This window comes from Tachysurus vachellii, chromosome 18 (genome assembly GCF_030014155.1).
Source record: "Tachysurus vachellii isolate PV-2020 chromosome 18, HZAU_Pvac_v1, whole genome shotgun sequence".
In the NCBI taxonomy this organism is placed as follows: domain Eukaryota; kingdom Metazoa; phylum Chordata; class Actinopteri; order Siluriformes; family Bagridae; genus Tachysurus; species Tachysurus vachellii.
This window is the reverse complement of record NC_083477.1, coordinates 7,616,533-7,632,635: the sequence shown is the minus strand read 5'-3', so window position 1 is coordinate 7,632,635 and position 16,103 is coordinate 7,616,533. Positions and strand designations below refer to the sequence as shown.

The following is a 16,103-nucleotide window of genomic DNA, read 5'->3' as shown; positions in this document are numbered from 1 at the left end:
TTTTTTTCTACATTTCACACACCACAATAACTTCGATCATTGACCTTGTTGAGAACAAAAAAGAAAGAGCAAAACAGAGGAGAAATCCACCAGAGAGAATGATATAAGCACAGTGAATACTGTTTCATAAAACAACTGTCTCTCCACAATGGTCCCAAAGCAGCATGGTGAGGCGTTTTTACCTCTGAAAAATAATATTAGATCCATATAGAAAGGATCAGTCTTATGAATCAAAAAGACGGTCCTCGCATATTTCCAGTGCTGCTTTTGTGGCTCCTCCGAAGACCTCGACATTGGCGTCTATCCAGGGCACGATGTTACCAGGCATATATGCTGAACAGTTAGCCATGCCAGAGATGTCTGTGGGGCGGAGAACCCGATCCCACATGTTGAAGTGGCTTAGCTCTCCTACGAAAGCCTGTGTGGCATCAAACCTTCCCCCTACAATATCCTGTTAGATAGAGAAAGATAGAGAAATAGAGTAAACAGGTCACCAAACATTATAGCCATTGAAAGTACTTGTGGAGTATATTAGGACAATAAGAAGTCACTAGAAGGTCATGAGTTCAAATCCCTGCACCATCAATCTGCCACTGTGGGGCTTTCCAGCAAGGATCTTACCCTTCAACTGTTCAGGTGTATCCTGACTCAAAAATGAGTAAAAGGGAAAAGACAATGTCCTTTGTAAAAATTTCTATACAGATAAAATAGAATTAAATTGAGTTATAAACATGTTTAATAAAAAAATCTGTAAAGACCTGAACAAAATAAAGCAGTTTCCTGTAGAAACTAGAAAGAATTTCAGGCTCTTGCTTAGCCAGCAGCAGTAATGTCTGAGACAGTAGAGACAGATGAGTATCCCAGGTCCAATTTATTCGCTATCTTATCAAGTTGCGAGTGCCTATTGTGTAAAAAGTGTGTAAACTTATTTATTTAAACACACTGATGATGTTTAAGAGGCCTCTATGTTAGAATGTCAACTATGTGGAAGAGCTATGATTATTGATATGATGAGGCAGATATCCAGCTTAAGTGACCTCTCTTTATATACTGATGGTACAGTAACTGAGGTGATATTTACTTCTGCGCAGAGTTAATAGATTAACACCTTTTACCAGAGGCCAAAAAAAAAGGAATTTGTACCTGTGTTCTTGTGCCCATGTTCTTTGTCATGTCACACTCCACAGTGTTGGTTAATGGCTCGTATGAAAGTAACCACTTGGAGCTTAAAGGATTTGTCGTTTTCATAAGTGTTTTGCTTTTACCTAGCCTCCTACGGGCAATAGATTTACAAAAAGGTTCCAAAAAACATTTCTTTTCACACATTTGTTTATATCTTCAAAGTAAATGGTGATATCAAACATATTTCTGCTTTCTGAGATGAAAGAGTATTTTTCCTCTTCATCTATGATTCGAAAGTGTTTTATTTACCCACTAAAATTCTGTGAGAAAAGCAAACATATCACACTGAAAACCAACAGTGTCCTTACGAATCGTATATAAGACTAAATCTTCTTCTTCCTCTTCTTTCAGCTTTTCCCTTTAGGGGTCACCGCAGCGAATCATCGGTTTCCACCTAACTCCATTCTCGGCATCTTCTACTCTTGCACCAATTACCTTCATGTCCTCTTTCAACACATCCATACAATATATCTCCTCATTGGTCTTCCTCTTGACCTCTTACCTGCAGCTCCATCTCCAACATCCTTCTATCAATATATCCATCTCCCTCCTCTGTACATGTCCAAACCATCTCAATCTATCCTCTCTGACCTTGTCCCCAAAACATCCAACCTGAGCTGTCCCTCTGATGTGCTCGTTCCTAATCCTGTCCATCCTCGTCACTCCTAAAGACAACCTCAACATCGTCATCTCTGCTACCTCCATCTCTGCCTCATGTCTTTTCCTCACTGCTACAGTCTCTAACCCATACAGCAGAGCTGCTCTCACTACTGTCTTCTACATATGACCTAAAATAATGAATTAAAATTATTTGCTTGTTTATACTGATTGAAATGTCTGAAGTCGATTTCATGTGTCTGCTTCAGGGTGGGAAGTAACATTTGTCATATTAAACTTTCTTCATTTGCCATCATCATTTTTTTTTGTGTAACTAATATGTAATGTTCATTTATTGATGTAAGCCTCGAGTCTTTCCTACTACCCAAAATTGATTTATTGCTTCTTGGGGTAGGTAGCAAGCTTATTGAGCATGCCAGTTTTTGTTTTGTTGTATGTTTTAGAAATTTGACCTACGTAGTAACCAAGTGTAAGTAGAGCATGAAATTGACCAATAAGAAATATATATATATATATATATATATATATTTTTTTTTTTGAGGGAGCTCAAATCTTAACTAAATGTATAAAAATATTAACTAAATAGTCACTAGATAAAATCTCTCTGCACTCTATGTGTACTGTACAGTCCAAAAACAATGACCTGAATCGTGTCTTTGTGTACCATCCCTGAGATAAACACACACACCACGTGGTGTACCAGTGGCATAGCAGCAGTATAGTAAGTACAACCAGATGACGTTTTCTACTCATCGCGTGTGAAGACTCATTCTATTTATTTCTTCTCTGTCCCTTAAGGGAGGTTTAATGTCTCTCATTTGCTCATACCTGTTCTTGGCCCAGTATGATCACTCCTCCAGGTTTAATTGGGTGCCATGGGGCCAAGTTCTCCCCAGTGCCCAGCCGCTCGCCATCCTGATAGGCCTCCCAGAAGCCGTCTCTGGTCGTCCAGGTAATACAGATGTGATGCCATCGCCCGTCTCCCACTGACAAAGGCAGCTGAGCCACCTGGAGAACAGGAAGTTGTATTAGTTGTGAGGAACGTACAATGTTCCTCACTACCAAATTTAACAAAATGTAAGTTAAAAGGCACCCAAAAAATTGCAGAGCCAGCATATAGTACATGCAATATATTATTGTTTAAGATAAGCATAAAGTAGTTGATGGTATCAGGGTAAAAAGCAAGCATAAGTTCAACAATTTTCCATTTTTCTTGCCAGTTCTATGCCGAGATTGTATTTTTTAAAACGCAAAACCTTCCCTCGTGTATGATTTGTCATGCACAGTTAGTGGTCTTATGTTCTTTTGTTTCTTTATACACTGTGACTGGAATTCGCAGCAAGAGACTTAATGATGCTCTCACACTGTGACCCTGTGTTGTGGAACATAAAGTGACCTGTAACAAACCACAAACACAAGAGCAAGCCGGAAAAAACACAATGACAAAACACCAGGACAAATGGACAATTAGCAACACAAACCCCCCAAAAAAGCACAATAAATGTGAAAATATATACTTCAGCAGTGAAGTAAGAAATATAACATAATCAGAAGGACATCAACATTAACACAAAATCATATGCAACAGCATGTTCTTGTTGCTCATTGGCTACAGCACGTGTCAGTCTGAGAGACTAAAGAAAGCCAGGTTATTAAGAAGAATAAAATACTCCTCAATATAACTAAAATATGATATGTGTGTAACAACGTGTGTACGTGTAAACACAATTGTTCAGAGCTTTTTATATAAAAACCATGTGAAGTGTGCTGCAATAGCAACGGCATACACACACACACACACACACACACACACACACTCACATGTATAATGCAGAGAGCTGAAAGCCAAGCTGCCTTTCTCAATAAACCAAGCACCAAACTGATGCAGCTCAGGAGTGGCATCATGGGAATTATTCAGGCAGCCAAGCTCACTCTCTCATTTCTCTCTTCCACTCTCTCAACCCTCAGGGTGTATTCAACAGGAGCCAGCTATACAGATATCTAACAAAGTCTAATGAATCCCAAACGTCTCGTGCAGAAAGTTAATAGTAGAGGTGGGAGGATTTCATGTTTGTAAAGCACTACGAGACCATAATAGGTACTAATAGTTTCTGAAACAATAAATAAAAATGACTGACTGATAGATATTTTATATAGGGAACATGGGATATAGGAGCAAGAGCAGCTTAGACTTCAGCAATCTTTGTAAGATCCCTTTGAACCCTGTACAGTACAGCAGGCCCAGTTTATAAGGCAGTTTATACTGCAATTTGTCCCAGTATATGTTTCATCTTTGTGCCAAACTTATTCTAAATGAATTGCTCAGTCTGCATTAACTTTGAAAATCTCCTTGCTTCATTTTCTTGGATTTTTAATACAGTGACCAATGTCATGGCTTAATTAAGCAGAGTTAATATTTTCACCAACTTATTTGCACCAAGCGAACATTCAATATCAGTGTTCTGGAATGTGCATTAAACTTTCCATCAAATCCTCTGTATCAGATTTTCTGCTGCGACATAATTTAACCAAGCTGACCTCCACCGCTACGCTCTTGGAATATCAATTTGTAACAAATAACAAAATAAGTATTTTTTTTTAGCATATTGTGCATTTCCAACTTGTTAACATTTGTATTAGACTATCAGACTGAGATGATGAATGTAATCCTCTCCATGTAAACACAATTAGGCTTGTAAACTACGGAAAGTCTCTGTTTTCTCAGTAGCCTGAAGAATTTACAGCATAAAAACTATCCGCGTTTTGAAAATACCTGCCTTGTCGTAACGTATTGCCCTTATGACTTGGAAGCCCGATTGTGTTTGCAGAGAAGAGGAGCTGTTATTTCATGAGCCGAGGTAAAGTTATTGAGTACATATTGATCTTTTTCTGACAGAGTAGTAGCTTGGTTGAAATATAACACCCCTGAATGTCTCATACAGAGCATTCAATTGGAAATTTAATACTTGTATACTTACGTCAGAATATGGATATTCACTGTATAGCTGCAAATACATAAGATATGCAAATTTTTCTGTGGGTTAAACTGGAGCTTATCATTAAAACACTGGTTGTGAAGTAGAAATACACCCTGGATATTCAATTCAATTCTATTCAATTTATTTGTATAGCGCTGTCAACAATTCACATGGTCTCAAAGCAGCTTTAAATAAGTATGGAAACAGAATAGAAATAGAAAAAAAAAAACTAAGATGATATGAGGAAGAAAGCTTGAGAGGAACCAGACTCATCCTCATTTGGGTGACACTGGAGAGGAAATAATGTCAACATAAATAATGTCCTTTCTACAACAGTTTGTAGTTGAGTGGAATTAAGCAACCAAGAGGAACTAATAGGTCAACGTTATTTCCGAGTTCATCACAGACCCAACACTAATTCCTTTCTGCCGAAGTCTTCGCTGATATATGACATCAGAATATATCTCATCAGGATATGACATCAGTGCAAACATTCGTGACAATATAAATTAGTCAGTCCTTTCATCTGCATGTTTTTGGTAGAAAACCCATGCAAACATGGAGAGAACTTATAAAACACCACACAGACAGTAACCAGGCTTAGGATTGAACCGGGAACCTTGTAGTAGTGCTACCATACATGACAACTTAAATCATATTTTAGTCTTTTGCTGATTATTAATGTTCACAACAACAACAACAACAAAAAAAGGGATCATTTAAGGTATTTTCACATTGGGTCTGAATATTCAAATCTACACTCAAGGCTAATTCAGGAAACATAATCGCTTTGCATTTACAGTACATAGAAGAATGCATTTCGAACCGTAGCTTCACTGCAGAGACCGTACGCCACTCTGTGCACGCACGATTGCAAAACGGTAAGCTCTAGTTATATCCATACAGTATTTTGTTTTCCTTCTTCTGTTGCACCAACGCTGAAGAAAAATGCTTTTTTGGATGCAAGGCATTTCATCATGCAGGAATATTTGAAAACAAGGAGCCGATCTTGTATTCAGGCTGACACGAGACGTGCCTTTTTTCACTGTGCTGTCAAAGGTGAACTAATTAAAGCGCTCCAGTGCTATGAAACTACTGCAATAACCATAATATCCATTTAAAATCAGAAAAATAGAAACAGGAAATAATTCTACAAGTGAAAACAAATCAACAATCATATTGGTACGTGGCCCTGAGTGTGAAAAGCCTCCACACTTGATGTGAACTACACCACGGTTTTAAGAGGATCAGATATCAGATCTCTGGACTGATCCAAGGCTCAAACACAGCATTCACACTTCACTAATCATAACAAATTCAGATTGTACATGAAACTTTGGAAAAAAAAAAACCCTGCAAGTCTGAACATGACTTTAGTCAGTTTAAACATTTTGGAAAATATTTTTGTCTTCAAATATCTTCTAATTTAAATTTCTAAAAAAATCTACCAAATGCTTTAATTTCCCACGTTTTATTTCCAACACAGGAAACATCATAAACCGGCTTCTGGGTTTCTAAATGAAACTATTTCACTTTCTGCATGAAGATATCATTAATGAACATTTCTTTGCCAACAAAATTGTCTGTTTCTAAAATCTCGTTAATTTAAAGTAATCATGTATATAATCTGTCCCTTAAAAACAAAGCCTTCAGCAGCCACAACAAATTTTCTTAATATATCATAATATGGCAGATTATCACCAGAACAGTGCAGACATTACCATTCTTAATCAATTAAATCTCAGACTGCAGGCTCAGTTGGATATTTGTTTGTTCAGTTTTAAATGAGTTTGTTATTTCAGAGTTTTTGACAGACTCATTAAAACGGCTCCTTGTCGATCCTCATTTCAAATGATGATTTTTAACGTGAAGGTAAAAAATAAATGCCAATAAAAGTTTCATCTACTATAATGACCTATTCTGCGGTTGTGTTTCGACCAACAGATGGTGCACTGTGGAGCTGTTTACCAAATGCACTCGAATCCCTCTTTGAATTCCCACCTCATTCTTTTGATCAGTACCTTTGTAATGCTGATTTTCTCACCTCTGTGTAGTTGGGGCTTGGCACTGCCTAATATCAAGTCTCATGCTGCTTCAAAGCCCTAATGGCAGATCAGTTTGGAAAATGTGCAAGCAACTATGAATGTTGTGTCTACGGTTATAGCACAGACAGAGCACGACACCCTTGGGAATATGTTTCCGTCTTCACTTACTTACCTAATTACTGTATACCACAGCACTGTTCTTTATTCTGATTTATTATCATTTCTATAGCAACAGCTCATTCACAGGCACTTATATGGTGGACAAACTACATAATATTTCCTAGTAATAAACAGATTTAAAACTTGTTTCATTATTTATTTATTTATTAAAGTAGGCAACTTTACAAAGTCTGGGTCCCTGGAACATCTGGTTAAGTGCCTCATTCATGGTTTCAGCCCATCAGCTGTTCTTTTGCATTGAACTGTACCACAATCTTCATTAAACTCCCAGTGAGACAGCATAATATACCAAGAGATGAGATTAATGTTTGAGAAATGACTAACCTTGTCGTTGACAAGTAGCTCGATGGGATTGTTGCCCCATTCTATCAGCACAATCTCATTGGCTTGTCCAGGGACTCCATAGGAAAATGGCGTCCCAATGCCAGGACTAGCACTGGACTTGAGCCACATGCACACAGTGAAGGCGTACATTTCTGGTAGGCTTTTCTTGATGCGGCCATACAGGTAGTTTGTGCGCAGGGACAGAGAAACCTTGAAATCCTCTGGGGATTTAAATGCGCTGTTACCTATAGGGTGTAAAAAGTGAATAAAGAAGAGATGACAAGTCTCAATAAATGACAATTAATAAAATGTTATTTGGGTTCAACTTCACTGGATCACTTACATCTAGATATAATGACCACCTGTTCAAATGAGTAAATCTGCCATATTTGTGCTCTCAATTATGAAAATAGGTATTAGCCTAATGATTCCAGATCCTCATTCAACAAGCCAGATGCTACACGATCTGCATTACAGACTTATGTATATAAAACAACTTGCAAACATTAACTTCTTTCATAATATGGTACTACCACCGGAAGAACCTCAGCTTGCTCCAGTATAACTTTGTAGAGCCTTGGTTTGAGCCTGTCTTAAGATAACTCTTATAAACTACACTGGTAGATTACCAAATAATTAAAAATAAAAAAGACTTCCTGGATGAATTTATATAGAAGCTCCATTCGTATTGTAATTCAGCCCAAGTAGGGATGTGAGTGTGCCGTACTTCTCTCCAGCTCTGTGATCCTCTCCAGCAGCGAGTTGAGTGTGTTCTCTGTGTGCTGCCGGTGGGCCATTGTCTCATTGTATAGCTGTGTCTTTTCCTCCTCAAGCTCTGCTACTCTTCTCAGCAATTGGCTCTCGAGGTCCCCCAGCCGCCGCTTTAGCAGGTCACGCAGCTCGTTGGGGAACGGCGCACCAGATGCATTGGCATGCAGCTGCTGCTGCGGGATGGGAAGGATACAGCTTTAATCATATTCTGCTGCATGATGGCTTTATAAGTGAATGTGAAGAGTCAGTGTGTCAAAAACTGTTTTCTCGCTGCGTGCACAGGTGATGATGACTCAGACACTATGCAAATCTGAGTGTGTGTGCCAAGATGTTAGATTTCTATACACGTATATATGCTTGTGTTTGTGCGCTTCTTTACTCTTGGGTCTCATGTAAGGCTTAGTTACATTTTGTTTGCTTTCTGATTCTCATATTCTAAAATCACACAAAATAAAGCATTTTTAAAATACAGTTCTGTTCCTGCCCCATTGGGCTGAACCTCAAATGACATACATGAAAGATTTCAACAATTTGTGTAGACTTGTGAATAATATCTAGCTAATGTTTGAAAAAGGTTCCATGCAGTATCATTCCCTATGTCAAATAACTGTTAGAAGTAATACCTTCTTAAGAAGCTATGAAACCTTAATTATTCAACGAACCCCTTTAAAACAGATACCTTTGTGTGGGTACCAGAAAACCACTCTACAGACACTAATTCAACAACCTTGTTCTTTACATACTTAGGTGGTGAAGCTCAAGCCATACTTTACTTTACCATCCGCTACTTGAGGAACTAGATACAGCACTGAACATATTGCATAAAGCAACAGGAAATAAAGATGTCCCATGGAGAAATGGAGAGAGAGAGACAGGGAGTGAGATTAATGGGAGCGTGAGCAGAATGATAATCATGATGTTCGCCCGTTTGAAGAGACAACGCATGAGCAGTCATATAAAATAATGTACTACATTGTATTTAGGGTCGAACCATCGAGTGTACACCTTTTACACCTTTACCTGTGTGCATAAATCTTTGTATGCAGGTACTTAAAATCATGTAAAGGTAAATGATATTTACATTTGTATGTAAAGCTATGCATATAGGAACAAAGGATGGGGAAGTCACGGGATGGGAAACGATGCAGTTTAATACAACACATTTTTAGCACCTTTTTTTTTCTTTCTTCCCGACACATTGAGCGCATTTGTTCCTCACCTCTAAGTTTTCCAGTCGGTCCTTCAGCCCTTGCATGGTCTTTCCGAGCTGCTCGATGGTTTCCGCGGGGTCTCGAGGCAGATCGCCCATGGTGTTCTTACCGTATTCCTTTCTGCGCGCGCCTCCACGCCACTTGCTGTCTCGCGCGTCTTGTGCCGCGGCCTCGCAGCGAGAAAGTTTGGAGTTGAGTTCCTTGATGGTGCCCTGCTGACTCGCAATGGTCTCCCTCTGCTGCAGCACGGTCTCCCGTAGCTGCACTATCGTGCTTCTGAACTCGTCCTCCTGCGGGCTTGCGCTCTGCACGCGGTTATCCGTGTCCACGGGGCAACTGAGGTCGGCGCCCGCAGGCACGGCGGTGCACACGAAGCGCTCTCCCTGCGGCTGGCCATCAGCTACCGCCAGTTTTCCAGCAGCCAGCGTGCGAGCGCACAGGAGCGCAGCAAAAAGCGCGATCATATCTGCGGCGCGAGAGAAACGGTTCAGATTGGAGTGTCTAAAAGCCCTCCTTTTATCTTTTAAAAGAAAAAGTGCAAGAAAACGTCTTGCTTCATGAAAAGTCACTAATAAAAAAAGACAATATATCTAAACAAGTACTTTAAAGCCAAACCGATCATTATTCTTTTTTGGATAAAGCCCAGCAAGTGTCGGTTTGCCAACAAAACAACAGCAGCAAGCCTAAGAACGATTACTTAATATGATCTGGAAAAAAATATCCGAATTGCCGAGTTATATTGTGATTAGTTAGACAGATATTCCACCTCACAGTGACTTCCCAGTGCCTGATGCTGCAGAGACACAGCGACGCGCACCGCGGCTTTACGCACGATTATATGCTCTGCTGATGGAGAGCGCGGATTGACTAAAGCTTCATCGACGTCATGAGCCACATCACAAAATATCGCCTTGTCCCTAGGTTAGTGCACTACACCACAAGTGAAATAATGTCTTCCACACACTACGTAGTGAACAGTATATCCGACTTGGTGATATTTAGGGTTCAACTTTTTTTATTTTTATCTCCAGATGGAGCGAGTCATAAATTACGGTGTGATTTGGCACGTGATCACAGCATCACTGTGAGGACTCAGCATCACTTCTCTTTCTGACAGATGTACCTTGAATGAGGTCACTTTTTTAAATGAAGTTATTTTTAAACATTAATCTCAGCTATCACGAGCGTCACGCTTGCGCAAATCAAAGTGATAACAATCGTCTCTCTCTTTTATGAATGTAAAAAACATTCATCAGCTTTATATATTTATTTCTACATCACCACTACAGTTACTTGTTTACTTCGAACTATGTCTAACATAATCAGTGTTCTTAAGAGCAGATATGTGAAGTGCACCGTGTTTTATAACACAATGCACTGCACATCAACCTGTTGAGAGTTCTCTCTCTCTCTCTCTCTCTCTCTCTCTCTCTCTCTCTCTCTCTCTCTCTCACACACAGACACACACACACACACACGCACACAAACAATGTTAAGACATAACACAACTCATAATTCCAAAGGTCAACTCATAATTCCGACCCCTCTCACTTTATCTATCTAGGTATCTCTCTATCTATCTGTTGATCTCTTTTTCATATACATTAAGAGATTGCTGACCTTTTTTGTAAGCGAACTTTTTGTCCTAATTTTATTTCATTTGGAAAGCTTACGGTAAACATTTTCTCCAGCATCCTCTAAAAAACTAACACATCTTCTAAACGTTCTATGACATTAAATGTAACTAAACTAAATAAACTGTCAGAAATCATGAGACCATTCATTAATAAATAAAAAATATATTATAATATTTGACAGCTTGCTGTGGTATAAGAGGAGATGTGTGTGTGTTGTGAGGTGTGTTCTTATACTAAAATAATAAGCTTTTAATTATCGACTTTTAACTCCTTATTTAAAATAAACATATAATAAATAACCAAGAAAGTTAATTCTGTAGTATTTTCTTTACCATGGTCAAGGCAATAGTGGATCCAGAGCCTTGAACTTGGGAACCCAACAAACTGTGTCCCTAATGTAATAAAGTAACATTTAATGTCCAAACTAGGTATTTATAAAGCAGTAAGTCAGAAATACCTGGATGACCTACCGCATCCCCTGGGATTGTGGAGTAGAGAGCCAGTGTGCCTGTGCTTTTCCCTAAAGCAATGGGACTGGCATGAAAAGCGATCAGAATTCAAAACAGAGGAAGGCAATGCACTGGCTCTGTTTAAGTGTACTATAGGTATTAAACATTGTTCCTTGCTGTTAAACCGCACATTTTTTTTTTCACACCAAGTAAATTGTTAACTTGTTGAAGATTTAAACAAACAACAACAACAAAAAAGGTTATGATTGTGTCAAAATTATGCTATGCATTATGCTAAGTTTTTGGGTGCTGGACTGACATCCCATCAAGCACCAGTCCATACTGTACACACACTTAACAGTAATTCCAGCTACATTCTGGATACCTACACAGACACACGGAGAACATGCAAAAGCGAGATCAGGATCCACATGTGAGTCGCCCACTGTGCTGCTCAACAGAAATAAAAATAGTCCAATCGCTGTTTTACAAACACATTGCACACGTGTGTATTGTCACAACCCGTGATCACAACCCAAGACTGACAGCAGTGCTATGAGTCAGTGCTCTGACACACGCCCACCCAACCACCCAACTCACACTCATCCACACGCTCTTCATTTCAAAACACACACACCCATCTCTAACAACCAAATGGGAAGCCTGAGCTATTACAAGGTATATGGATGCATACTGTATGTTGCCAAATTTCTGTTCAACAATGCTGGTTAACCCTTTGACCCGTTGACAGTGTTCAATTGTTTTATTTTATCCATTATCTATATGGTATTGCAATGGTGTCTTAAGTTTCAGCCCTGCTCTAGATCAATAGAAAGCTTTGAATTAGAGACTCGTGTGGCTTAACAAAGCTATGATGCAATCCTTTTAGACCTAATGTGTAAGAGCTGGCAAAAGTAGCAGGCAAATTCTGTCTGTATTTGTGTTTTAGAGACATTTCAGGTATTTTGTATTAGAGTAGTTCGAAAATTTTATATGATTACATTCAAGCTCAAGTCTAAAATTGGATGATTTTGGCCTAAAGCTGTGCTGATGTCATTCATCCTCCTGTGTTCTCTCTACACGTTATTAAAATGATCACAATTAGTATTAATAGCAAAGATTTATAGATTTTTATTTACAGAGTTATTAAAAAAGTTTTATAGAGCAGCCTGGACTCATATCATGGCCATAAAAATGTAATGTGTTGAGTGTGAAACCTCCTCCATTACATTCATGTCATTCTCCATTACTATGGAAACGAAATGATTTTTGGGAAAATGATCACTTAATTCCAAAGCTTTGTCTTGATAACCTTATACAGTATGTCCAAATTTCTTGTTTTTTTAGTCAAGGATAATCTGTTTTTCATAAAAAAAAATTGGTAGTGAGTCATGAAAACAGGAAGTGGGAGCAATAAACAAACTTTGTTTGGAGTGGAGCTTTATAGATCTTGAGATCGTACGTTGGCGCACACGCTCGTCTTTCGAGTGCTGCTGTCAACATGAGGTAAGATGATGTTTAATTTCTGCTTTCATACAACGTTTTCTTCTGTGTCTAGGTGACTTAACTATGTAAAGATGCGTGGGTTTGTTTATAGCTCTGCAAATTACAAGGCCTGTATTCTCACTGCTCATTTTTTCTTTAGAGTTGTAACATTATATGATATAAATTAGAATCATCATGTTGTAGTCAAGTTAATAAAAAACGATTTACTTGGGTGTGATGTCATAACACCTGGCACTTGTAGGCTGTTTAAAACTCCAGCACACCCAATATAGAAGGCAATAGCTGCATAATTAAGATTCTGGGCAACAGAGTTTTTATGAGGCTTGGGATAATGTTACGGTTAACATCATAACCTGTGTTGGCTCAGCTCACACCAAATGTTTTGCTGAATGAATGATTTCATGAATGAATCATTTTGGCAGTGGTGGCTCAAGTGGTTAAGGCTATGGGTTCAAGCCCCAGCCCTTAACCGTCTCTGCTCAAGGAGTCCTGAATCGTAGCTGCTCCTGCACTCCGACCCCAACCTCCTCAGTTGGGATATGCGAAGAAAAGAATTCCACTGTGCTGTAATGTATATGTGGCGATAATAAAGGCTTCCTTGCCCCAATTTGTTTCTTACTGTTAAGTTTTGAAAATTTTGCACAAATCCAGGTAAAAGGGAAAAGAAAAAATAAAATAAACAAGGGAAAAATGTGGCTTTCATATGCTACAAATATAACAGTAAAAATGCTGAAAATGCAGTCAATTCTTTGTGGATTTCTTCATTTTTTCAGATGCAAGAACAGAGCAAAAAAGTGTGGTGAAAACTGTGGTATGTGAAGTATGTGAAAGTAGGTCTTTAATGTGAAGACTTTAGCTAAAGAAAGAAGCATCATTATCACTATCATTATTGGTATTCACGTGGTATATCAGTGTTGAAAGAAAGATACACACTCAATATAGTATGTTAGTGTAAGAAGCTGAAACTCTTTCATGTAGTACTAGGCTGAGATTTCAAATTCGAACAAAATGAAGCGCAGCTCTTTCAACCAAAATTCTGAAAAGTTATGAAAATCGCACTGTAAAATTTTACTACACCATATTATTGTTCAGCCCCTTTTACGCTGAAAGAATTTAACACAAAATCAAGTTTTTATTTTTCAAATTCTCCACAGATTTTCCAAAGATCATAGACACGAAGCGTCATGTAACGTCATCGCAACACGCATTCAGCCAAAGTCCTCTGTATTTCACGTGTGTTGTACGAAAGCACAGCTATCATAGAAAGTAATCACATATGTGTATTTACTGGTAATTTAATTCAAGCAATTTTTTACAAAAAAAGCACAAAAAAAACTCAAATTGTTTTGCAAAATTTTAAATAATCTTTAAATAACAGCAACAGCAAACTCAAGCATTTTTGGCTACAACAATCAGAAAAAAAAAGTCTGACTGGAACATATTCTTAACCGCATTTGATTTTGAAGTCACACTGAGATACACATATTATTATATATTATATTATTATTATTATAATGATACAAACTTGTTATTAATAATACAGATTCCAAGCCTGGTCTCATATCTACTGTATATGCAATCATTATACATTATTTAACAAACCCTCCATTGGCAATATTTGCTTAACCTTTAAAGAAATTTGAAGCACTATTTAAAATGGTGTGTCATATCCCTTTCTTGGAAGATACTTGGTGCTTGCAGCATGAAATTTAACAGCACATCTAATTACACTACGTTTTTGCTGGTTGTATGTAAGCTTCCCACACAACACACGGCTCACCATCAGGGTGCAAGCTGGAGAGTGGACTAAAACAATGTAGGCGTTCACAATTGATCATTATTGTACAGTCAAACTGTGTGAAGTGTGATATCATTACTCACCGGTTTATCCAAATGCATGCACGACAACAAATATATCTGAGGATGCACATGTCCAGGGTGTGTGAGAGGCCTGAAGTGCTAATAGTATTGCTGAAGAGATTCGACTTCCTGAATACAACTCCTAGCTGTTCCGTATTTCTCAGGAATGCTCAGTTCATTTTTATTTGAGTTTTTGATTTATTTATTTGAGTTTTAATCAGTTAATTAATTCAGTTCGTTTTTATTTGAGTTTTAGCAATAGACGTTGTCACAAAGCATCTTTACAAACGATAAAGTCTTCTTCTCTGCATGAAACCAGTGGAAAAAACATGCTTCTTCTTTTACAAATGTATAAATGTAAATGATATTTGGTATGAGCGTATCTGTTAGATTAAAGAATATTCTTTCTTTAAACCTTTGGGAAATACAGTATATGAAGGCAGCATTGAACCACATGAAGATAAAAGAGTATTTATTAAAGCTTCATATACAGTATATAGAAGTTATCCCTTTAGTCTATAATTCATGACCAGCACTTCTCCACACACACTGTAACTTCCCTGAATGCCCCTTTACAACCCCCATTTCTGCCCCTTGTGCCTGGGTGCTTAAGCTCATGTATGGACTAGAAGCGATACTTATAGTTACCTAGGAAACTAAAGCAACCAGAGTCCGTTTTCTAGGCAGAACCTAAAATATATTCACAGAGATTCTTCAAGGTGTAAACTATTGACCATCAATGAAATTAAAATAAAAAGAATAAAACAAGCAGAAAACCATCATCTTCTATACAGGCACTTCATGGAGTTTGCTGAACAGATTTAGGCCTCCGTTGCTCTTATAATAACTTCACCTCTTCTGGGATTTAGTCATTCAGACACAAGAGCGTTAGTTAGATCAGGCACTGATGTTGGGTGAGGAGGTCTGGGGTTCAGCCAGCGTTCCAGCTCATCCCAAAGGTGTTCATTGAGGTTGAAGTCAGATTCTGTATTAGCCACCTGAGTTTGACCACCCATTTTTGCACAAGGTCATTGTCATGCTGGAACAGGTTCGGACCCTTTAGCTCCAACAACAATGCAACAGCATACAAAGACATCATATACAATTGTGTGCTTCTAAATTTATAACAGCAGTATACTGTAGTTGTTAAGCCATTAAGTGTAGTCGTTATAATCACAACAGCAGTTCTTAGGCACATGTCTATATTATCCAGATAAAATAAGCCACTAAAGCTTGGGTGAAACTTTGGCATAAACTGTTTGTTAGGAAGTACACATCTTTAGGGTATCCATGTGGGACCATCTACAGCAGCAGAAAGTGAGTCATAAGTGCAGAAAGCTCC

At 38.3% G+C, this 16,103-nt stretch overlaps 1 protein-coding gene across 2 annotated transcripts; it reads right to left on the bottom strand.

Annotated features, from left to right (window-relative positions):
* Positions 1 to 223: 223 nt before the first annotated feature.
* On the bottom strand, positions 224 to 10,100 carry nptx2a (neuronal pentraxin 2a). Of its 2 annotated transcripts, none has more exons than XM_060892435.1 (5): positions 9,318 to 10,100; positions 8,055 to 8,271; positions 7,328 to 7,572; positions 2,629 to 2,808; positions 224 to 451 (listed from the first exon to the last, which is right to left on the bottom strand). In XM_060892435.1, the coding sequence occupies exons 1-5, from the start codon at positions 9,771 to 9,773 to the stop codon at positions 224 to 226; spliced, it is 1,326 nt and encodes a 441-aa protein (XP_060748418.1). In that variant the 5' UTR covers positions 9,774 to 10,100. The 2 variants fall into 2 exon arrangements, with proteins under 2 accessions (XP_060748418.1, XP_060748419.1); XM_060892436.1 differs by having other exon boundaries at positions 8,055 to 8,268.
* Positions 10,101 to 16,103: the final 6,003 nt, after the last annotated feature.

Bases quoted from the DNA above. Each gene is read 5' to 3' on its own strand.
- nptx2a (XM_060892435.1), bottom strand. From the start codon at position 9,773: ATGATCGCGCTTTTTGCTGCGCTCCTGTGCGCTCGCACGCTGGCTGCT. The intron at 8,272-9,317 runs GTGAGGAACAAA...CCCATCCCGCAG, and splicing joins ACCGACTGGAAAACTTAGAG to CAGCAGCTGCATGCCAATGC. The intron at 2,809-7,327 runs GTTAGTCATTTC...CCTGTTCTCCAG, and splicing joins AGCTACTTGTCAACGACAAG to GTGGCTCAGCTGCCTTTGTC.